The following is a 25,534-nucleotide window of genomic DNA, read 5'->3' as shown; positions in this document are numbered from 1 at the left end:
TCCCACAGGGACAATCTTATGAAGGCGTTTTCTCAATTGTCATTCCTGCTCCTCTGATAACTCTTTGGTATCATCTTGACATAAAACCATGGACCATGAAAGGGGAATAAGAAGTACTGAGAAGGGGAGATAATAGGGCCCATGTGACATGAAAGGTGTGAAGGAGGGGAACACTGCAGGTGGGGGGTGAGGAGAGAGGGCAAGCAGGGAAGAAGAGGCATACATGCTCTACTCTGCTTCCCTGTGGCTTTGATAAAACACTGACCAAATATAACCTGGGAGAGGAAAGAGGATATTTGGCACAGTCCATCTCTGAGGGACACAGGGCAGGAACCTGGAGGCAGGAAATAAAGCAGAGACCACAGAAGAGTGGCTGCTTCCCGGCTCACTCTCCACACCGTTCTCATGTGGCTTTCTTATATTTTTGGTTGGGAGCCTAGCCTTTAATGGCTGAGCCATCTCTCCAGCCCCTCATCTGGCTTTCTTACCTGACTACCTGCCCAGGGCTTGGAACTGCTCACAGTGGGCTGGGTCCTCCCTCATCAGTCACTAATCAAGAAAATGGCCCAAAGACCTGTCCACAGGCCACGCTAATGAAGTCAATGTCTCGGCGGAGGCTCTATCTTCCCAAATGACTCCAGTTTGTATCATGTTACCAAAATAAAACAGCAAAAGAGGAACAGCTAAAACCAATTTTGTTTGGGAAAAAAAAAATGTTATAACAAAACCAAATACTTTGTAAATAAAAATTTGTAAAATCTGTAAAAATAAAATTGTTCGTTTGTTTACACATGCTTTCACTCTGTATCCCGGGCTTGTCCTTAATTCTTTATGTAGACCAGGCTGGCCTCGAGCTCACAGACATCACCCAGCCTCTACCACTCAAATGCTAGAATTAAAGGCACATACCATCATGCCTGAAAAATACAATATTTTTTAAAAGATACTTGATAATAAAATGTCCTCTCCCTCAAGTGGGAATAGTAGTTCTCACTACATATACCTTATTGTAACACTTCATTTTATTTTAATTTTTAGGTCTCATAAGGACTAAGAGTTACAAACTTGTACTTAAGCTTCCTTAATTCCATCAATTTAAGTCTCTTCCCTTGGCTGAGGATGTGGCACAGTGTTAAAGTGTTTGTCTAGCATATATAAAACCCTGCAAAATAAAAAAAAAGTAAATAATTGAGTGAATAAGCACATAAACATCTGCCCTAATATTGGAATATTTGTTCCAATATTTGTTCAACCCATTACTCCCTGCTTGAAGCCACTCATGGACAGTCTCCCACCAACCCAAGGCCTCTCTCCCCTGTCAGTTCTGCAGACACTGAGGAAGTCTTGCTGACACAAGCTCCCCGGGACCACAATCCACTTACCCTTCTATGGTGGCTTGAATAAGAATGGCTCCCACAGGCTCATCTGTTTGAATGCTTAGTCACCAGGGAATGAAATTGTTTGAAAGGATCTGGAGGAGTGGCCTTGTTGGAGTAGGTATGTTACCAGGGGTGGGCTTTGAGGTTTCAAAAGCCCAAGCCAGGCCCTGAAGATTTTATATATGTAAGTAAATTATTAATATAGTTAATAGACATATATGATATATTATATATACATATATATGTGTATATATATGGAAAGAGTGTGTGTGTGTGTGTGTGTGTGTGTGTACCGCAGTTCAGGGTATAGCTCTCAGCTACTTCTCTAGTACCAAGCCTGCCTGCCACCTGAAACTGTAGGCAAGCCCCCAATTAAATGCCTTCTTTTATAAGTGTTGCCTTGGTGATAGTGTCTCTTCACAGCAATAGAGCAGTGACTAAGACATCTATATATTAAGTCTATACCCTCTACATGAGAGTGTCTTTGTGTCGCCTCGTTGTTACTGTTAGCCCACTTAGCTTTAGGAAAAAAGCTTCTGCCAATAAAATTAAGCAGCACTGTTTTATAGCTCTGTTCCAGTGCTGAACATGGAACAGAAAATAAAACATATGTTTCTATTACAGAGGAATAAAAGCCATTTCTATTGAAAACACTCTACAAATCCTAAAAACATCACCAAGACGACAAAAGTCATAAAATCAACATTGGGAAACACTGACAATGGATAGTCAATCTCACCCCAAACATACTCAATGATCTTTTTCACTATCAAAGCCAGAAAACAGAACTTCATTCTGCAAGTTAATCTTCTCAAGTGCATTCAATCTCCTCCAACTCCACACACATGCAAGTATTCTCTTGGCTATATAGCTTATTTGGAGTGTGAACCTTGCTATATAATACTGTAGTGACGCAGGCAAGTGCTTCTAAATGTTCTATATAATTAGACACTGAAGAAAATGGGAAAACACAAGAGGCCACCAGATGTAGTGAGGTCATGGTAAAACAGGATCAGGTATTTGAAAAATGGAATCACTCCATACAATATGCATTCTATATTACACTTGCATTCTATATTACAAGTGCATAATTGTATATACAATGTACAATTACATTGTATATTACACTTATATATATGTGTGTGTTTAAAATATATATCTTTTTAAATAGATAGATAGATAGATAGATAGATAGATAGATAGATAGATAGAGTTCCCAGGTGCCTGGGACAAAAGCAGCCTGGACAAGTGATTCCAAGTGGGAAGGAACCCACTCAGAATGTGGCCACTGTGGAGATCTCCAAATCAGGTATTCAGCCTGAGAAAGCAGCAACCAGGTGTTAGGAAGACAGTTCCTGGAAACTTGACTAGCTCCCTATACCCAACACACTGGAGTTAACTGTGGCCCCCACACCCAGCACACAGGAGTTAGCTGTGGCCCCCACACCCAGGACACAGAAGTTATCTGTGGTCCCCACACCCAGCACACGGGAGTTAGCATCTACCTGCTTTATCTATCTGTCCTATGTGTTGACTTGCAATCCAGCACAGAAGCAGGAAGGAAATACTTGGGACAAAAACTGACTAAACAATGCCCTAAGTTCCTTATACATCTCAACTCCATAAATACTCCTAACTACTCAGATTTTAAACTCATCTCTCCGCATAAGTAATGGCTCCACAAAAACTACAATAAGTCAGGAAAGAAAATTTCATTCTGGAAAGCTGTGTCTCAATAGGATGATATTCCAGCTTATATTATCATAGACTGGATTTTAGAACACTGGTTTAAAAAAAGAAAAGAAAATACTGTTGGGATCTGTGTTGTTCACCCACTGTCATGAATTTTATTAGATCTCTGAAAGCCAGGGACTGACTGAAGTTACCACAAGTGACTGTCCATTGTTTGCTCAGTGCTGCAATGGTGCAGAACGTGCTTTTGATGCTGTTTGTATGATATGTCCTTACACAGATGGAGTCAACTGTGGTTGCTCTCTGAGGGGGCAAAGGCACAACGTTATGAAGCTTTGTGTTTTCTCCAGTCAGGAGAAATTTCTCCTGATTGGAGAAACAGTGAGCAGGGTAAACCAAAAGGGAAAATCCTTGATTTTCAATTTCAACTAAAATAAGGAGCTCAGGGGCCCTTATAGGAACCAGAGACCTTTGTCTGAATGCTGAAGCAGCAGTTCTGTCATGGCTGGATTACAGCCCTTGAAGAACAGCAGAAAAAAGGTATCAGCTAGTCCACTATGATGCCATTAAGCTAATAAAAGAAACTTTCTCTACCTGAGGTTGCTAAGGAAGGCATCAGAAGCTTGAAGGAAATAGAAAACGGGTCAGATGGTAAGATGGGCACAAGGGGACCTTTTAACAACCCAGCCATGTGTGCTGGACATGGAAACCTACCAAAATGCACTGAGTTGGCCCGGCTCTTGAACTTGAAGCTCCATGTATTTAATGTACATGATGACGGGGGAAGCATGGAAAATACAGAGGATTTTATATTCTGGTGTGTTAGCCTGAATGAAAACGGCCCCCATAGGCTCATGTTTGAAAGCTTGTTCCATGATTGGTATTACTATTTGGGGAGGATTGGGAGGTATGGCTTTGTTAGAGAAGGTGTGTCACTGGGGATGGGCTCTGAGGTTTAAAAAGCCCACGTGTTCCCAATTAGGATGCTCTCACTCGCCCGCTGGTTCATTGCCCCCAACTCCATGGCCCCTTCCTTGCCTTGTGGTTGTCTTAACACACACGATGCAGCTCCTGCTCCAGCGCCATGCCTGCCTGCCACCATGCTCCCAGGTGATTATGGATTCTCATCCTCTGGAACCATAAGCCACAAATTAAATGCTTTCTTTGATAAGTTGCCTTGGTCATAGTGTCTTTTCACAGAACAGAACTAAGACGTCTGGCAGGCACATCAGCAGTTCCTACATTACCTCACAGACCATAATGGCATTTGACTGCACCTACTCCATTATTCTAGTATATACTTTATAATTATAATGGACTCATATAAGGTCACATCCTGGATTTTCCTTTAAATGACTGGTTTTTAACTTCAGCCGAACAGCAGTTCCTGAGGCCACACATGGTAGCACATTTCTATAACGTTGAGTACTTAGGAAAATGTAGCAAGAGGACTTCCATGACAAAAGTCCTAGGCCAGCATGGTCTACACAGCAAGACTCTATCTCAAAGATCAAATATAAATCTCCCCCAAAGCAGGTTAAAAGATCAGAGAAGGGAATAGTAAGACACAGTTGCTATATAGAAGGACATGGAGAAAGGGGGAGGAAAAACTTACCTGAGAAGGGGAAACAAAGGGCCACAAAAAGAAAGAAGGAAGAAGAAATAACAATAGGATATTTGAAAAGGCCATAGGAAATTATAGTGTTTACTTAAAATTGCATATATATGTTGTTTGTGTGTATACATACACAGATATAATTTAATGAAGTTACACAAATCAGGGTGACAATGCTCCCTGTAAAACCACAGACTAACAAAAACTCAAGTTCTAGGTACAAGAACACCCCTTCCCAGTTTTAGTGAGAGTAGTCCAAGGGATTCCCGAAACAATACAGGGTATTGCTGTTTACCTCAGTGGTCTCCATAAATCAATAAAAAAGGTAAGACCCAAATGTTTAGGACACCATATATTAGATGCAGAACTGAGCGCAACCTATATGGATCTGACTTGAAAGCCTCCTCACTGAATGATTGCTCTTATAACACCAGAAGGAGCCAAACAAGCCACCAAGAGAGAAAAGCAATCAACAATTCTATCTAGTTCTAGTGCCTATGAACCACAACAATGACCATCATGGCAATATATCCCAATACAACAGTGGCACTGATCCTGAGGGTAACCAACAAATTAGGGGTATGCCACCTGATGTGACTTCAGACCTCAACAGGAGGAAAATCATGCCTAGCACTGTGAAATTAACCAACCGCCCAAGGCTGACAAAGTCACAGAACCTACTACTGCCACTTCCCTAAATTAGCATAACTCCAAACCATATTCTAAATACTTATCCACCGAAAAGCGTGGTTCTCTCCCCTCATCAAAGAGGCCAAGCAGTGGATGCATACTACCTCTGCCTTTAACTCCAGCACTTGGGAGGCAGAGGCAGGGGGGCTGTGAGCTTGAGGCCAGCCTGGTCTTCTACAGAAGGAGTTGTAGGACAGCCAGGGCTACAGAGAGGAAGTCTGTCTCTACTAAACAACCCCCACATTTGAGGCTCAGGAAACAACTACATAAGAGATGACAGAAAGACTGTATGAGCCAGAGGACCAACTTCAAGATAATCTCTTCTTAAACAAATAGGGGGAATGAAGAAGGGAGAACACAAAGCAATAGTAATTACATAGTTAAATTACTCAGTAACTAATACAAAGGGTGAGACAGTCATTTTCCGTACAGAAACTTGGCAGATACCACCTCATAATATTGTATGACATGCCAAGATAGTTATGGAATTACTGTCTCAGTTAGGTCTCTATTGCCATGATAAAACACCAAGACCACAACAACGAGGGAGGTAAAGGGTTTACTCAGTTAGTTTCGCAGTTCAGTTCTGGAATGTGTTCCATAACCGAGGGAAGTCAGAGCAGGAATTGAAACAAGGCAGGATCCTAGAGGAAGAAGCTGATGGAGAGACCAGGAAGAAGTGCTGCTTACCGGCCTGCTCAGTCTTTCTTGCAGCACCCAGGACCACCAGTGCAGGAGCAGAACCACCCACCATAAACTGGGCCCTCCCACACGAATCATCAATTAAGAAAAGGCACCACAGACCAATCTGGTAGGGCCTTTCCTCAACTGAGGTTCTCGCCTCCCAAATGACTTTATCATGAGTTAAGCCTACGTAAAACTAAGAAGGCGAACAGTTACCATCTGATAAGGAGAAATTAGAGAAAGAGAAATAGGGGACCTCTCTGAAATCAGATTTCTCCCTTTCAGAAATAACAGTCAAGGAAAAGAAAGGATTAAGAATGGTCCCTGATTTAAAATAACTAAAAACAGATGAGGAGGATGACTAGGAATGGAGAGAGAAATTAGGGGCTTGCTTTAACCCTCAACCACATGGTGGCAAAGGCGGAGCACACCTAACACACAAGACTCTCTGTCAGGTGCAAGGCCGAAGACGCTGTTTCTCAACCTGGGTGTTGCCACCCCTGTCAGGGGCGGGGTGCCTATCGGATATCCTGTGTATTAGATATTTAAATCATAATTCATAACTGTAGCAAAATTACAGTCATGAAGTAACAGAAATAATGTTATCACTAGGGGTCACCACAACATGAGGAACTGCATCAAAGGATCGCAGCTTTTAGGAAGGTTGAGAACCTCTGGCCTAAAAGGTTATAATCAAACTCGTAAAACTCACACAATTGTAAGCTGTCTTTAGCTGTAGGCTTTAGCGTTTTTCAGATTTCAAGGCTATGTGTGCTTTCATGAGAAATAATACAGCAGGTACCTGACCTTCACAGATTTAAACATCAACATTTTTAAAGGCGCAGCAGCAACCATGAAGACCTGAAATACTCCATAAATTGAGTCCAAAGATACAGATAAATCGTAGTGCGCAGTATGTTGCTTATGAAGGCGACAGAAAAATACAAGTGAGTGAATCCACGAACAAGCTTTTATAAGTATGCAAGTGACAGAAACATCGGCTTTGAGGTAGGCAGAGCACACCTCCTCAAACCAACTGCTCATAGGGACAAGGGCACCAACAGTAAGGGGGATGAGTGCAACAAGAAAGCCGCCATATTCTCAACTAGTAAGAATGGTTCCCTTCACATGGTGGAGGGTTACTTCACTTGGTGTGTGTGTGTGTGTGTGTGTGTGTGTGTGTGTGTGTATGTGTGTGTACTTAAGGAATGGAGAAGTCTCATCAGTAAGCACAGGTAGTGATACTGTGAGTTTTAAGGATTATGAATTGGTGAAATTTTTAAAACCACACACACATACAAAATGGCATCATACATATATAATGAACACAAATGCTTCATGCCTAGCTATTCACTTCTTAATTTTAAGAATTACTGAATAACTCCTGTATGCCAGGTACTACCCTGAGAGACCGGCACTAAGGCTATCAAGAAGACACCCAGCCCTGAACTATTCAAAATTTCCATCCAGCAGTTAGGATGAATGAATATAGATAGATAAGCAATAGGTTAATACAGCGGGTGATATCAACAACTGCAAATCAAACAAACAAGGCAACAGCCATGTTAGCCAGAGTGGTTCCAGGTTCCACAGTACCACAATGGAACCAGAGGACACCCACGTAGGGATAGAAGGAGAGCAGTGTCCACCTGCTTAACATCGAAGCTTAAATTCAGAAAGAGCATGCAGGCTGCTGGTGTTGGCCAGGGGAGGAGGCAGGTGAGTAGGGCAGTGGTCATAAAAGGATTCTGGGCACATGAGTAGCATGACTTCCGTTCTAGTAGGATCACTCGGGCTACAACACAGAAAGCTGTGCTGGTGCAGCAAGATGAACTAGCATCAACTGTCACTGCACAGGGAAGGGCAGTGGTACTGAGCGGAAAAGAGGCAGTGAGCATGGGGGAATAGGGGGTAACCAAGAGTCTAAGTGGGCTCTAAGGCCTGCTCAGTTGGAGTGGAAGCATGTAGAAAAGCCTGTCAGAGGTTGCTTCTGTCCAGACAAGAGATTGTGGTGGTCTGTACCTCCACAGCTGCACTTGCACAGGGCTCAGACATTCTGGAGATATCGACAAGACTTACTGAGTAAAGAACAAGTGACTTTCAGCTGTGCCTCGGACTTTCTCAGTACTCACTGTGCTGAGCTCTAAGAGGATGAAGCTGACAGGTACTTGAAGAATCAATAGGAAAGGTTAAAACACTGCACACTGCCTCACTTACCCAAATTGGGATCCGGCGCCTGGCGTTTCTTAATTTTCGCTTCAGAAATAGCAGAATAGTAGGCACAAGTCATCTTGATCAGCCACGTTGCTCGAACCATTGGCACAGAGTACTTAGCTAAATATGCAAAGACATCCTCTTTTTTACTGAGGATGGGGACCTAGAAAGAAATAACACGTAACAATCAGACACTAGAGCATTGCTAGGAAAACTTCCTGAGAAGGAAGCAAGAAAAGGGCTGGAAGTTATATGCTGTTATAAGAAACTATGCTTGATGGACTTTCAAACATGCATGTGGTTTTAAAAGGGGGAAGAAAGTTTAAGCCAATTTTCATGAAGAAACAAGAATTAAAATTACATTTAGCACATGACAAAATGGTGATCAGCTATGCTTTCTTATTCATAAAACAAAGTCTTGCCACATTCTCAGATAAGGAAACTTATTTGCCTTGTGAACAATCAGGGGAAAATAATTTCGTAATACTCTTCCAAATGATTTATCCCAAAATTGGAAGGAGAAAACCAGATAGAATTTGTCACCATTCTACATTTTATTTGTGTGAGGCTTTCTAACTGCAACATTTCATAAAAGCAACAATTTCGAGAAACTTTCTGAAAGTGGCTTTAGCCCAAAATATTAACTCGAGCCTAAGATCAGTGAGTGCGCTTAACACACACTGAGCTACAATAGCAATTAATTCGTTGGCTGAAGTAGCCACTCGAGGCTGTTAATTAGTTCTTCAAGACCACAAAGGTACAATTCGGCAAATTAGTATCCCAATATACCAGTGTCTGGTTTGAAAGAGTTAATTCATTCCTCCAGAATACCTCATAAATATCCCATGAACAGCTCCATCATCTATTCAATTTATGAGTACGGTGAATAACGTCAACAAAAGTACGTTTGTTACAACGCAGCAGGATGGGACTAGGAAGACTGCAAGGTGCACAGGCCACTCACCGTGGCGGGTGGCCACTTCTGGACTACTTGCCTTGGCTCTGCCAGGCGAGCCCATCACTCTCCAGCCATTCATGAATTTTGATAATACCAATCCTATGTACCTCACAAAGTGGTTATTCTAGTTTTCAAAAAATCATGTATATTGATTATTGGTATAATCAAAATTATGTCAATAATGCTTTGTTCCCAGTTAGGGATTTGTCTGCACTACCCCAAGTGTTTTCATGCCACGGATTTATTGGCCCTTTCAAAAGAAAACACTGGAATCCTGCCACGGATCACAAGAAACCTGATCTCTCTATCCCCAAAATCATACTTTGGTTGAAAATCACAGCTTCAAACATGCCAACTCATGAAGTACAGAGTTATTCTACTAGCTTGTCAAATCAGTGGATTTTTACTAATTACAATCCTAGTACAAGGAATGATCCCTGGAATTAAAGAGTAAATAACTCTTTTTTTTTTAATATATAGTCCCTAAGAGCAAGCTACTTCAGTTGGTCTTTCCAAAGGAACATCAAGCTGTTCCAATACTGAAGGAATGTTTGTCTGCCTTGGTCAATGGGGTACAGAGAGTTAATGCTGTGTTTACAGAAAACTGAAGAATTTTTGATCAGGTAGGCGTGCTGCCTTGGGTGCTCAATTCAGAATGTCACCCCCATGACACAGAAAACTACACTGCACAAACACAACTAAAGGGAGGCAAAAGACATGTTAGCCAAATCTGTAAAAGCTATGTCTCCACATAACACAGTGACACAAATGCCCTGAAAGTTTAGCACACGAGGCACATCTTTCATGGAACACGGTCTCTGTGCTTACTACCGTTTAAGACAGAGACAAGAGAACACGGGATCAAACATTCAGCTCAAGACCTGATGCTTTTTACTAGAATATAAAATATGGAACCAGTGGTTTAAACTTTATCACTCCAGGTCAGGCTGCTTCTCATTCATACACACCAAAGGGATATAAGATTAAAACCTGAAAATGCTGAGTAAAAGTGTCTCCAAAGAGTCCTACTAATCGTATCTTTCATAGATTACCAAAGGATTTATTTAAACAGCAACCGTTAGGAGGAAAAAAAATGTCAACAGTTGAAATTTCGAAATGTTTAGAGAAAATAGCATGCAAAACCGAGCCACCGATCTTACATTAACAACACAGGACAAAATGACAAAATCCTGAGTTGAGTCAAGTCAGGGCTTCAATATCCAAGAAAACAGATGTGAAGAAAGTTACTTGATCAAGAGAGAAGATAAGTGGGATGGCTTTGTCCAGCCTATAGCTTGGACCAACTTGGGATGGAAATGATGATGTTTCCTGAGATTTTTTTTTTTTTTCAGCAAAACATCTGACATCAAAATTGAATTTAGGCAATCACTGGGCAGCAGTTCAGTTTCTAAATAAGTGTAGAGCTGCAAAGGCAATTAAGATGCTAAGCGTACGCTCCCCCATGTACACAATGATATCACTACCACCTCTCCCCTCGGGTGCTCACCACCATCACCATCGTCCATTGTCTGAACAGGACCAGAACCAAAGAAAATTCTCAGACCACAGGAAAAAAGGGCACCTGAATAAACAGGTAAGAACTAGCCATGTTAAAGAGTTAGAAGAATATCCCTGGTTGCCAGAATTCTCCTTTTCCAAATCAAGGAACGGCAGTGACTGAATTAAAAGTCCCTTCAAGGCACCTCTGGGGTTCTGTATAACTTTATACTAATGGAAAATCATGCAAGAAACATAATCCATCCCATATAGAAAAGTGTTCTGAGAGCTGGGTAAGAGCTGAAAGATGACCCTGATCATAGCAAGTAAATCACTGTTACCTGCCTTAAGCCTTCTTGTGCATAAATATCAAAAATCAACTAAGTGGTTGGCTATGAAGACCATATAAAGAATTTGGTCCTTTGCCCAAAACTACAAGAGCCTTTGCCATCTCAAAAGGATGAAATTCTGAGAAGTGGACAAGAATGACTCCTGGAATGCGTAAGACATGAATACATCAAAGTAGTCAATGTTTTATAAAGAAATGTTTATAAAGAAATTCTTTTTGCAAAGAATTAATGCCAAGGCTTACCTGAGGGACACCTGACTTGGCCAGAGGCAGCTCCTGATAAAGAAAGAAGAAAATGGCTAATACAGCACACCATGAGTCATCTCCCTCCTAAAAGACAAGAGACCCCTACACCCTTTCAGCAAGGAAACCAATTCCTTATCAATATTCACTTTAAGAAGGCATCCGAGACGGATTCTTAGCACCTGTAACCAAGGAACACCCAGCTGACAGCACGGAGGATGTGACTAGGTGTTCTAAAGCCATCAAACTCCGACGGGTGCTCTGAGGCTTACATGGCCTTCAGAACAATCAATCCACGGGCCACAGTGAGACCACAAACAGATATTAGCACTGGGGAAGAAGTGTTCCAGCTCCGTGGTTCAGGCAGGTTGAGACAGTGGCACTAGCTCTGTGGGAAGAATTGGTCACACTTCAACAAGTGTTCTTCAAAGACTTCTGGTGCCCTTCACCTATATCTATCTATCTATCTATCTATCTATCTATCTATCTATCTATCTATCTATCTATCTAACTATTTATCTATCTATGTATCTCTCTATCTCTCTATCTCTCTATCTCTCTATCTATGTGAGGCATTCAGTGTCAAGACATTCTAGCAAATTAAAGCCAATGGAGGATGTAGGCACTATTTTCAAAGAGTTGCTTTCAAAAACCAACACACAAGTACATGAAGGCATTTTCTTCTGAGCTGGCCCCATACCAGGTGGAAAGGAACACTGCATACTTAGAACTCAAGACGGAGCCCCTAAAACTAAGGGACTTCAGGGGGGATGAGAAGAGATACCTGGAATTATTTCAAAGGTATACAAGAAGTCAGAGATAAAGACTGAGGGAAATTTCTAACTTTACTATAAACTTTCAAAGGATATCTTATCTTGTTTAGACTATAAGATTATTGAACCTACATATTGATTATTCCCACTGAAGAAAAGTACTAAAGGTCAAGATTTTAAAAGAACCTCCTACCACCCCACACACACCCTTGAGGAAAAAAAACCTGAAAATTATAAAACCTGTTTTGATTAGAATACTTTTTTATAACACAAGCACACACAGAATAAAAATCTATTTCTTGCTTGGTTGTAAGACTTGACTTAGTCTAACGTGTGTGTGTGTCATTAAAAACAGGAGCTGGGATATATACTTTGACAGACAAGGTAATAATCTCAAAGCAAGAGATTTTTTTTTTTTTCTGTATCTTGAACACCTTGATCTAAGAAAACTATAAGTGCAATGGGAAAAAACTGAAGCCTTATTGGCTACTCTTAAATTTTAAGATAATATCTAAACTCGTACAAACTGCCTTTATGCAGATCCCTTAGGTTTTTAGGTGCCCTGGGTATCCCATGTACCCAAAACATAACGGGAAGAACATAAGAACAATACTATCTGGCAGTGTGTACCTGCAACTGAAACTTTGGTTTAAAAAAGAATAGAAAAACATAAAGGTACATGTGAACATTATCTCAAACAGCTTCATTTACAAAACTGCAATTATAACAATGGAAGAAAATACTTGATACCTTTTTTGCCAAAATAGCAAGCGGTTTGTTTCCTGCTAAGTCAGAGAACCAGCTGTGAATTGCACTCTGAGACCGAGCAGTAACCAGCCAATAGTTATCTTTAGCATTAACTTGGGGTTTCTTCTTTCCGGTGTCCTGGAAAGTGTTAAGCTTTAGTTTCTCAGCCAATATGCTGCTGAAGTACGCACCAATCTGCAGAAAGAAAATGAAACATGACAGCGTTTAAAGAAATTCTGTGTTTACCCTTGATATTACTTTCTTGGAGAATCTCGAGAAAGTCATTTAAAAGGAAGATTACAAATGGCAAAGATGAATTTAGGTACTCGGCATTTTGATTGAACTGCCAATTTCATAAGCACAGAGGAGGGAAAGGAAAGGCAGGGAGCCACTAGGTCTGAACAGACAGAGGAGAGAAACAGGCTTCTGCCAACTATTTTATCATTCTGTGTTATCTAAAGTGTAAGATGGGCAAAGAGCGGGAAGGGAAGGGGAGCAAGAGGGAAGATGGGCAAAGGGCAGGACAAAGGAAGAAAAGGAGGAAGAGAAAAGATTCCAGAAATCCATAGGAAACCTGATAAAGAATTTTCAAGACTCCAGAAAGTATCACATTTTGTTTGCTGAGAATCTTTCAGTTATGCAACGCAAACAATTTCTAAGATGTGCCACCAAGAGTTAGCAAACAGCAACTTAAGTGAGGTAGAAGCACTGCCCTGGAAAAAGCAAAAGGTAAGAATCCCAGCTTAGTTAGAAGCTGGAGGCAACAGATGTCTTGTGCATGGTCTGACCTGTTTTGACGGGAGCCAGCAGTCAGTTTTATCATCAGGAAAAAAGCTGGTACCTTTTCCTTTCTTTTTTTTTTTTTTAATGTAAAATAAAATTCCCTGATCTGAAAAGTAGTAATAAAACTGTGGTGGTGTGAATAAGAATATTCCTGTGGGCTCATATATTCAAACGCTTAGTCATCAGGAAGTAGCACATATTGAAAGGATTAGGAGGAAGTATGTCACTGAAGGTGGGCTTTGAAGTTGTACAAAGCCCACGCCAAGCCCTAAGTCTCTCTTTCTCTCAGCCTATGGATCATGATGTAGCTCTCAGCTACTGCTCCAGTAGCCAGCTACATGCCACCATGCTACCTGCCATTACAACAATGGACTAAATTTCTGAAACTGTAAGCAAACCCTCAGTTAAATGCGGTCTTTCATAAGATCTGCCTTGGTCATGGTGTCTCCTCACAGAAACAAAAAGTAGAAAAATAGATAGGAGGTTTTATTTTTCCAACAAATTTTCACTGAAGTTTTTCTGTTTAAAGCAAATGTTTCTAGAACTTTCTGCAGATAAATTCAGTAGAAGCTATGTTTGGGAACATCATTCCCAAGTTGTGCCATTCAGGTTTCCAGGACCAAACCATGCAGGACATGACAATACATGACCTGAGAAAAATGAAAGAGTTTGTAAACAAGCAATCACTAGCTTGTTTGATTTTAAATTTCTCAGCTGAGGAAACAAGGGCACTAAATAGCTAATAGTATATACTAATATTCTATTGTATATTAGAGAGGTCTCTAAGTTGCAATTATGTGTAGGTACATTAATCACAATAAACAAGGTTATAGAAATGAAAAGAAAACTACTCTAAGGGAACTATGTGCCCGCTTAATAATGGAACAAACAGAATACAGATGTTCTCTAGTGCCCCTTAGTGAATCTTGTAAACAAATGCATACGGTAAGCATAGTCAAAACTCCTAAGTAAACAAGACAGAAGAAATGTGCATAAGGGATCCAAACTGTCAAAACCATATAACATTAAAAAATAATTTTAAGACTGGTCTCACGCTGGTCTGGTATGTGTGAGATTCCTGCCTCCCTCCACTGACCACCTATAATGCTTAGCTTTCTTCTAACAGCTGTATATTCACATTATTCAAAAAGCAGATGATATATATTTTTTAAACTCTCGCTTCCAGCTCCTACCTCCAAGTAATCAATTTGCTTACTTGGTCGTGTATCCTTTCACTGTTGCTTAGAACACATACTTGTTATTTTCCTTTCCGGCATATCTGGCTCTCTCTACACAGTCAGTATGAGTACTTCATGCCTATATGTGGATTCCTTCGCTTGTATAGCTACACAATAATGTTCTGTATGGGTGGTGCTGTCTTTTATTTAATCAAGAGAGTATTAACAGGCACATGGCGCATTGGTTCTAAATAGTAAGTGTTATGAATCCTGTTAAATTGAACAGCCTTTCACAATCTGCTATATGCACATATAGGACAAATTTCTATCATTTGGCCGGCATGATTCTGCAATTTTAATTATACTGCCATATCACCCTTCCAAAGGTCTAATACCAATTTATATTCTTTCAAACAGAGTGTAAGAAGGTTAATTCAACACTTGTTTTTATCCACCCAGAACTATGCAGATAATACCTCCTTTGATAAGAACATAGAAAAAGGTCAGGTATTAAACACTAAGATTCATACATTTCATGCTAATGAAATCAAATTCACATAAGAAATATTAGGTCCTTGAATAGATCTCACAGGAACAGTGGTCCAAGTTGTAATAAGTGTTACTTTCTGTTAACTTGGTTATGTAAGTTAACATAAAATTTGACCCTAAGAACCAAGAACTGAGCAGTTCATAACACATTAAAAAAAATAAAACTACTGCTCTCTGACATGAACTACACCCTGAATGCCCAAAATCCACACACTGAACCCAACCATTATGCTACTATATTAGACAGCAGTTTTTTTATTTTCTCCTTTTAATTTTACTATTAATTAATTGTAATAAATGATACCAAGAAAATATATCAGCATAATTTTTTATTATTATTTGCATGTAGAAGAGATAGAGTACATATGTATACATGTATGGAGTGTGGGTATCCAGGCACATCCATGCTGGAGCATGTGAGGTCAGAGAACAAATTCCAGGGGACAAGTCTCTCTGTTCTAGTTGAGGTAAGGTCTCACTGTGTGTGAAGACAGAGCTTTTCAGGATGCTATATCAATGTGTGCAGAAAGCAGGTGGTATTTTCATCCCTCCCCCCCACCAGATGCTTACAGCCTAAAACTATGCCTCCAGGCAGACCTACTACCCACATCAGCTAGTCCCTCCTCCTTACGCTGCCTTTCCAGGTTGCTGGAGGTGGCCTCCACCAAAGCCAGCACAGCCCACCTGATCCCACATTTTCTCTATGTGCGCCTGTCATTTCTTCGTTGTGTGTTGTTATTTCATTCCCAAATTGCCCTATTTAGGTGTCTAGGACCATGCAAGGCATGGCAGTATATCACTTCAGAAAGATTAAAAAGTTTTGGAGACAGGCAGTAGGGTGATGGTCATATAGTAATGTGAATGTGTGCACACCAAAATAATGTATACCAAAGTACATATATACAACTGTATATTAGTCACAAATACATAATTATAGTTTTATCATGATGTGCATAAAGATTTCAAACAGGCAAAATTTTAAATATCACCATATCTGGTCAACAGAACTACATACAAAAAAATGCTTCTCTCTCCCTCCGCCCCACATTTTTTCACCTATAGTTTTATTTATAGTAGTATTTCCACCTATAGTTTTAGCCAACAGTCAATTATTTGTGTGTTTTTGTGGAGAAAGGATGTGTAGGTATTGACTTGTGGTTTTTTTTATTTCTTACTTGTATATATGTTTTTAACTTCATGTGAGTAAAAGTATTTTAACATCAAATAATAATAAAGTAAAAAGAATAATATGTAAAAAAAATCAATTACTAAAAGAAATTGGACAAAATAACTTCCTATCTATAAATCTAATTGATCCATGGAAAAGGATATTTTATTCAATAAACTTCTAAACATAATATTCTGTCTATAAATGTTTTACATTTTTAATTAAAATGGAATTGCTTCTTTCCTCCCTTTCATTCCTCCAGCTCCTTCCCTCTAACTCTGACTATATATGCATTTTTAATGAAAATTGGCCTAAAGACAAAGGTATTGTAGAAAGACGGTAAATCTTACACAGAAAGCTGACTGTTGTGACAGTACTGAAAGAGCTTACTCAGAAACATTTTATGTGTGTTGCATTACAAAGCAAACTAGACTGGTCTAGCAAAGAGCAATTCTCACTTCAGGGGAAGGAAGACACAAAGAGCAAACAGGAAAAGATAAGGAAATACTATATGATGTACAGCTGGAAATGCTAACAACCAGCAGGGAGACAAAATAGGTGAGTTAGACAGAAAAGGGTTGTCCTCTCTGTCCACTGAAAGGGCCTCAAACTAATGATACTCCAGAATTGCTGAGCACGCCTAGAGTCCAGTGGCAGACACAGACTGAATAGATGTTGTACAACAGTAAGAAGGGTGAGGATGCATATCCAGAATCTAAAAGGCTGCTACTAACCAAATATTGGAAAATTTGGGCAGCCAAAAGAAAAATGAAGGTAATAAATCATAGCACATAAAAAACAAAAACAGGAACCTAGAGTGACACTAGAAAGAGTGAAGTATAAAGAGGGTTCATCACAGAAGAACTCAAGCTAATGCATGTACAATGAATAATGAATAGAAAAACATGGCAGCCCCCAGCACAATAAACCATTTGGCAAGAACCATCAGTGAGCTAGGCATGTCTGTAATCCCAGCACAGTGAAGATGGGGACAAGAAGGTTGCCACAAATTCAAGGCCAATCTGGTCTAAATAACAAGTTCCAGACCAGGTAGGGCTACCTGGTGAGACCCTGTCAAAAGAAATGAAAAAGAGGAGAGATGTAGAGGAAAGAAAAACATCATCAAATCTTTGTGTGAATTTTACTGAAGAATAGGCTATTTACATGATTTCAAAATATCATTGTGAGGGGCTTAGGGTACAGCTTGAAGGCGGGACAGATGCACAGGATCTGGAAGTCCTGAGTTCAATAAAAAATAATAATTAGAGATTAGCACGATGTAGAGATTGTTACTTTTAGAATATAGGAAGACAATGGACATCACAATGACTGAATGACTGAACTTAGTATAATCAATAATTGGACAAATTGGCATTTCATTCCTCCCGACATAATGCGATGAATATAGTCTTAGCAAAAACAGTCAACCTGAACTGGCATAAGAAAAGAAAATAAATCTAACTGTAGCAGTAGTGTAAAACTGGCCCAGACCGTTCTATGATGGCAGCTATGAAAACCATAAAAAATGAATAGAAGGCAGAAAGGGACACTGTAGTCTCAGAATGAAGTGCCTCACAACTAAAACTATGTGGGCTTCATGGTTTGCAAACGTGAGAAAATTTTGAACCTAGAAAAAAGCTTAAATAGTAATACACACACACAAACACAAACACACACACACATCTCAAAGCTATCACAAACACACCGTTTCAGGAGTTACAGGAAATAGCATTACCTTGGATGGGTTGATTACAATGTTTCTGGCTGAGCCATGCTCATCTCCAGTGAAGGCTGGCTGATTGTTGAAGCCCTGCTTCACGTTCACAGCAGTAAGTTCATCCTGTTCAAGAGAACATATTGATTAAGCAGAGAATAGAAATGCCATCAAATTAATCCAGACACCACAGCCTGAGCAATAACTAAGTTCACTGTAAGAGAAGGCAGCGGAGAGGACAGTAAAGACTTAATCTGACTGTGATGGTACCATCCCAGGGCATGGGGTCCTGGACTTGAGGGAAAGGAAAGAACAAGATGAGACCAGCTCTTGTTTCTGCTGACTGTGGGAACCTTAGAGCCAACCTCCTTAAGCTCCTGTGGCCATGAATTCCCTGCCAGGATAGACTGTCATTACATCAACCTTAAGCCAAAGTTCTCCCTCCCCTGTATTACCTCTTGTGAGAGCAGGGAGGAAAGTTAACTATGGTAAATGTCCTACTCTTTTAATTCCTCTGTGAGTTCCAGTAACTCTTAACTTAAAAATTGGAAACAGAAAACAAAGCAAGCAGCTCCTTCCCTCACACACAGAAACAAGAGGCTGTAGAATCGTTTTAATCTTTTGCAGAAATCAGTTTTGTCTTTTTAGCATGTGGATCTTGGGGACTGAACTCTAAGGCCTAACAGCCTTATGCCTGGTGAGCATCTCACAACCCAAGATCATAAAATGTTTTAATTGAAGTTGCTCTGAGGAACTCATAGTTTGCCTCTCCTTCCTTGCTGCCCTCAATTTTTTTAAAAACATTTCTTCATTTGTATGTGCATGGGTGTTTTGCCTGCATGAATGCCTGTGTAGCACAAGCAGGCAGTGTCTGTGGATGCCAGAATTGGAGTTACAGATGGTTGTGACCTACCACGTGGGTGCTGGGAATCAAACCCAGGTGCTCTGGGAGAGCAGCCAGTGCTATTTCCTGCTAGGCAATCTCCCTAGCCCCCAGCCCTATTTTAGATTCAACAAAGCTGCCCACACAACTTATCCAAGACCCCAGTGAGTTGAAGAGAGAAATGCAGGTTCCTAGTAATAAGCTTTGTGACAGGAAGACTACCTCACTACCATCTACAACTGGGGGTGGAGGGGACACTGGTTTTACATATTCTGGTTCATTTAATTGTTACCAATTCAGGTGCTGTATAGTCATATCCAGGTAAGAAAAGTGACATGCACTATGCTAGTGCAGCATCTGGGAAAAGCCAACACTGAAACACTATCCTTTGAATGACTCTAGACTACAAAGAAACATTTCCATGGCACCAAGAACAAATGTCACATGAAAACTTGGTCTAAAAATACAATGCTACTCCTACGGGTCCTTAAAATGACCTCCTAAATAGATGTGGGAAAACTTTTTCCAAGTTTACAACACATCAAAAAATAGACTGGAATAATAATAATAATAATAATAAAACTATTATTGTTGGCTGTTTGTTTTTATTTTTGTTTTTCAAGATGGGGTTTTTCTGTGCATTCCTGGCTGTTCTGGAATTCACTCTGTAGATCAGGCTAGCCTCAAGCTCAAGAGATACACCTGCTTCTGCCTCCTGAGTGCTGAGGCTAAACACGTGTGCCATATGCCTGGCTAATAGCCTGGAATTTTATAAATTAAAAGAGAGAGAGGGAGGAAAGAAGGGAGGAAGGAAGGACAGAGAAAGAAAGACTGACTAACCTCCTTGTCCTGTCCAGATTTCACTGAGTTACAGACTAAATCAACATGAAAATACAGAAAGGGGAAAAAAAATAAAAGAAGTTGGAGGAAATAAGGCAAGAAAAAGTCTCAGTGAACTGGGCTGATGGTCACCACAGCACAATAGAAAGAATGACAGACACCTGCTGTCAATGTGAAACAGAAACAATGTTGCAAAAGCTGCTGTGATTAGTCAAAAATGATCACCTTGGCTACCTCGGCCTGCTAGGACACGCCATGCACACTCATTGTGTGTGCTTTTATGAATATCTTGGCAGGCTGTTTCTTTGGCCACTTTCAAAAGCGCCAATACAGAAAACACATTCTATGGGAATCAAGTCTCCTCCCAGCTAAGAGGGCCACTCAACTGAGGGTCCACACAGAAGACAGAATGTTCAACCATGTCCAAAGACATCTCAAATTTTCAGATTAATTATTTAAATTTTTAAGACAAAACTACATAATGTATATCTGAAGTCAAGAAGATTTTGATCAACCTTAAAAAGCAGTTAATAATAATGTCTGCAACAGCAGGGGTACAAATGGGGTCGAGAGCATCATGGGAAAACACGGTGTGCCTGTGATTTGCCACTGAAGTGTTTAGAAAAACACTGAGGGGCAGCATATGTTCTCACTCACAAGGGTTGTGACTTACTCAAAAGGAAATAGTAGGCTTTTGAGATTTGCTGGTTTTGCAGTCTTCTTTCTACTCTCAACTGACACCACTCTCTGCCACCCTGCCTCCTCTGAGTGTCAGCCACTTCAAGTGGGGTTACTACAGAAACAGGTAAAAACCACGAGCATCGCAAGCAAAGTTTACATAGATGGTCTATTTTCTGAAGTGCCTGAAATGAACAAACACTGATGGCAAAAATCCAAACCCTGAGCTAAAAACAAGACTCACACTCAAGGGTTGACAACATTTCTCAAAGGCCAGTGCCACGCTAATAGACTTCCCTTAAAGAAATCACCCTCTCCAACCTGATGGTGTTCTTAAAGATCCAACTCTTAAGAAAGCAGGTTAGGATAGGGGTAGCATGAGGCAGCCGTTACAGGCCTTCAAACAAAAAGCTTCTATGACTACTTTGTAAGTTTTGCCAAGATTAATTAGGTATAATTGGAAAAGAGTCCAAAATTTGGAGCAGAATACTTCAATACTGCCAAGCCAGAGCTATCTGTAAGGGACACAAATAGCTACCTCCCTGTGAGCCTTGAACCTCTCAAAGCCTTTTCTAAAGAGGTAACAACCATCAACTGTTACAGTTTGTTTCCCTGCAAAGCTAGGGAGACACATCACAGCCATTACCTTGTAGCCCAAGACAGCATGGCACCTCACCATGCTGCTCACATATGGAACTTCCATAGGCAGGTAACAAAGGTAACAAGGTTGTTCCCAAAGGAGCCAGAATATCTGAAAAACAAGCCTTGTGTGGCAAGTACAGTGACACCTGCTGCACACAGCATTCTAGAGGCACAGGCAAGAGCACCCTGAATCCCAGCCTGAGGTATGCAGTAATACGGTGTATCAACCAGGAAACTACATCAGGAGCCATAAAGCAAATTTAGGAAGAAAGAAAGAAAAACAAAACAAAGCAAAAGACTAGGGACTCCCATGTTAACAGAGAAAGCTAGTGTTAACATTTTACGTTTTCATAGTCTATATAGACAGAAAAATCAGACATTTGGGACTTTGGGAAAACTCCTAATGCAACCATAAAATCTCACATATTTACCCCGAAGTTCCTATTTTTCTGGATCACTTTCAAAGCAATCTTTTCATTTTAACAAAATATTTCAGCAAGGCCAGGGAGATAGCTCAGCTAGGACCAGAACTTAGGGGTAGACCTCACTGTCTTTGATCCCCAGGACACACACAGTAGCAGGAGAGAGCCAACTCCCAATTATCCAACTATCCTTTGGCCTCCACAAGTATGACATGGGGCAAGTGAGCACACACACACACACACACACACACACACACACACACACACACCTACCTTTTAAAAGTAAAAAGAGCTCTTTGGAGAAATGAAAACATTTTGATGCCAGTCTGGAAACTGCTTAAGCTCCTTCTCACCCAAGAAATGAAACAAAAAGGCCCAACTTAGCACAAATTCCATGTGAAATGCAGATTAAGAAATGGCATACAAACACATGTGCACATACAAACACATGTGCACATGCACACGCCCACTCTTACCCTTTTCCCCACTCACAGAGAACCATGCAGACACTCCCGATGGTCTTGATCAACTAGTCCTCTAACAAACTCAGGGACCATTCAAGGAATGGAACAAAATCTCCACAGGGGATAAAGGCAACAGAAAAGCAGAAAACCATCCCCTTAACTGCTACCCAGGAAGACTGGTTAGCAGTTTTATAATCACTTTTCCTGGCCTGTACCTCTCTCTCCAAAGAGCATTCTCTCAGACCCTGAGGTTGTCTGCTGACCCCTGTAAGAAAAAGCTAATGTCCACGAATGCATAATAATCATACCTGGACAAATGATAATCCCCAGCATGGTCAGAGTTCAAAGCCACTGGGCAATGTACAAGGTTAACGGGTATAAGTGACCTGAAACATTAACGAAGAATCTCTCCATGTCGGTGTCATACTTCATCATTAATTATGGCATTCTCACACTCCTTCCTTTGAAGTATTCCAAAGGCCCCTCTCAGTATGGCCTCTCAGTGCAGGGTCATCTACTACCTGTCACTCATCTTCCTTCTGTCCTGCCTACCTCCTGGCTGTACTGAGCCTTCCTGAAACAGTTTCCTTATCTGCATGACCTTATCCAGAGGGTTTCCCATGTTTCTACCTGCCAAAGAACTAAGGAAAGATCTAGCATAATTCAACAGAGACCATAAATAAAGCTGGAGACCTTTTCCCTATCAGACTCTGGCCACAAATCAAAGCATTTCCCTATGACTGAAAATGCAAAGCCTCAATGAAGATCAGTGGTCCAGTCTGGCTGCTATTCTGTATGCCAGACTCTCTCACACAGATCTGCGCTAGAAGGCAAATCTCATATATAGCACTAGCACCAAGTAACAGGCCTCTCTATAGATCACTTCTTTGTTTAAAAGGAAACAAGAATAACTTACAGGGCTAAAGTCGCGTAAGATGAAATGTTGCAGAGTTTAGCACAGGGCCTGATCCATTATTAAGTGTCCTACTTTTTAATATTTTAACTTGCACTTAATCTACTTGACAATTTCATGTATTTCAACCTGTATGCCTGCATCATGCCACTCCCACTGATCTACCCCTTACTGTATTACGAGGTCTTTTGAATTTCACAAGCCCTAACTCAGGCTCCCCCTCCATCAATCAACAAGTAATTATAAATACAGCACTAGACTAAAAACTAGAGAACCCACTGTAGAAAAATGGCCAGGGCAGTACATACCCCAAAGAGACATGCTGTCTGCTCGGAGAACAAAGAAGGGTTTAACCTAGTCTGGGAAGTCAGACACATGGGAAAGGGGCCTTTGAGATGAGCTCTGATTTTGAAGGAGTTGCCTTTCTCTAAGGGAGCTCTTACAAGGCCCAACTTCTGACCTCTGTCATGAAGAGACACCACATTAACACAACACAGAGTATGAAGAAATCTCAAGTGTAATGTGTAATTTATAAAGCAGCCACATGCACATACAAATGTATAACCAGCATCTTAACAAGTAAATCAAAAGCGTCTAATAATCAAGAGGACAGGAAAGGGGACAACAGACTCAAGTCCAGTCAGAGCACTAATTACAGCAAATGCTGATTAAACAGTTGTGGAGTGCTTAAGCTGAGGTATTATCAAGTAGATCCAAAAGAGAAAAAAAAAAAAAGAAAAAAAAAAAGCCCAGCTAGGTGCTGTACTTTCAAATTAATTGACACTTTAAGGACAGATAAATTGCTAGTAATTGGACAGAAGGAAATGCATACAATCTAAACAATAAACATAAGAAGGCTCAAGTCAACATCAGATAAAATAAACTCCGTGACAAGGAGAATTATCAGCAATAGAGGCATGTCATGACAAAAGGTTCAATTCCTAAGAAGCGTAACAGTCGCAGACGATGTGCAACAAAGGAGCACACAGAGGAAAAGCATGTTTGATGTCTAAGATGAACGGTTACTGTCGCTTGGGGAACAGGGGCAAAGATACAGGTAGGCGCACTGGGCATGGGCAGAATACACAGGGAGCGGTGGGTCACGGAGGGAAATTCTGTCTCTATCATAAACACACTAAAGGTTCTAAGCAAAGGATTATCAGCCAATTAAATAAGTCTATATTGAGAACAACTGATCAGAACAAGGTGAAGATAACAAAGGCGTGTCAAAACAACAATCCAGAAGGTTCTGAATTACTGTCCACTTATTGGAAACAACTCAAACCTAGGGAATGAGATGCACAGGAAGAGAGGAAACTGAGAAGGGACAAGGGTCTAAGACAGACCCCAGGAAAAACCCAATAGTGATCTAACAAACAGTCAGGTAGACAAGGACACTGAGACAGCACAGCCACCCCAGGAGAAGGAGGAAACCTGATGTGCATTAACTGAGAAACTACGGGAAGAAACTGCCTGTAGCAGGAGAGAGCAACAGTGACAAGTGCTTCTGGGATGTGGACATCCCTGGAGACTAAGTGTGAAGGCCTCAAAGCCACAGGGGAGGGAGCAGAAGAGGCAATAAGCTCAATGAATGCTTATAGAAAACTTTGGAGAAAGAAGAGTGAAATCAGGGAACAGGGTCATGGGATAGAGGGAACTTTAAGACACGTGCTTCTGGGATGTGTTTCATCAACACCAGGAAGGAGAGCAGGAAGGAAACAAGCTCAGGAAAGAAAAGGAAGTGTCTCCCGACTCTGCCCACGAGGCAACACAACTATGCACAGTGCCAAATCAGCCCAGACATACAAAAGATGGGGACAGACTGTGCACACACTGCTCAGTGTAGAACTGGCCATGGGGCGGGGTGGGGGGGAGGGGAATCCCAAAGTCCTAGGTGCAGATGACCTTATTTGAAAAGATTTAATATTATGGTTTGGACCAGTGGCCGCCTCAGGGACCTAGTGAAAACAGCTCCTCAGGCTACTCCTGGTAGCACTGGTGGCAGTACAGAGCTGCATCTTTGGCTACTACCGCTGTGGACAGAATCCAGTCCATAGAGCAAGACCTCTGAAGCAAAGCAGTGTTTCCAACTAACCTAACCCAGAATCCTGGCTCCCCACCCCTCTTCTAAGAATGGAGGTAACACCGCCCGCTTCGCATTCCTAACGTAGCAGTCAGAGCAGTAACTGGCATACACTATTTTTAACACAGAATCATCACAATCATTACCATCATGATCTTTATATGGCCAGCACATACAAGACCAGCCGAACACATGACTGGGTGCTAAGAAACTCGTAAAAGGATTAAATGGAAATGTCCACCACCAGTGAGTACCAAGTGCACACTCAGGGTGCCAACCTCATTCCAACCGGAGTGGCCTGGCGAGGCAGGCATTTCCTCCCTTGTTTTAAAGCAGGGGAGCCTCTGGTTCCAATTATATCTAAATACAGTGTACT

General features: G+C 41.0%; 1 protein-coding gene across 7 annotated transcripts in view; it reads right to left on the bottom strand.

Moving 5' to 3' along the window:
• Positions 1–25,534, bottom strand: part of Med12l (mediator complex subunit 12L) — a 314,509-nt gene that overhangs the window by 275,452 nt on the left and 13,523 nt on the right. For 5 of the 7 annotated variants that reach the window (XM_060378349.1, XM_060378355.1, XM_060378351.1 and 2 more), the window contains 4 exons: positions 18,255–18,359; positions 12,845–13,036; positions 11,322–11,354; positions 8,278–8,437 (listed from right to left, as the gene is read on the bottom strand). In XM_060378349.1, coding sequence (XP_060234332.1) covers positions 8,278–8,437; positions 11,322–11,354; positions 12,845–13,036; positions 18,255–18,359 — 490 coding nt within the window. The remainder of the gene's footprint in view (positions 1–8,277; positions 8,438–11,321; positions 11,355–12,844; positions 13,037–18,254; positions 18,360–25,534) is intronic. The other 2 variants (XM_060378352.1, XM_060378354.1) reach the window with 1 other exon arrangement.

Source organism: Meriones unguiculatus, chromosome 2 (genome assembly GCF_030254825.1).
Source record: "Meriones unguiculatus strain TT.TT164.6M chromosome 2, Bangor_MerUng_6.1, whole genome shotgun sequence".
In the NCBI taxonomy this organism is placed as follows: domain Eukaryota; kingdom Metazoa; phylum Chordata; class Mammalia; order Rodentia; family Muridae; genus Meriones; species Meriones unguiculatus.
Note: the sequence above shows the minus strand (reverse complement) of the source record. Positions and strands in the feature narration are given on the sequence as shown.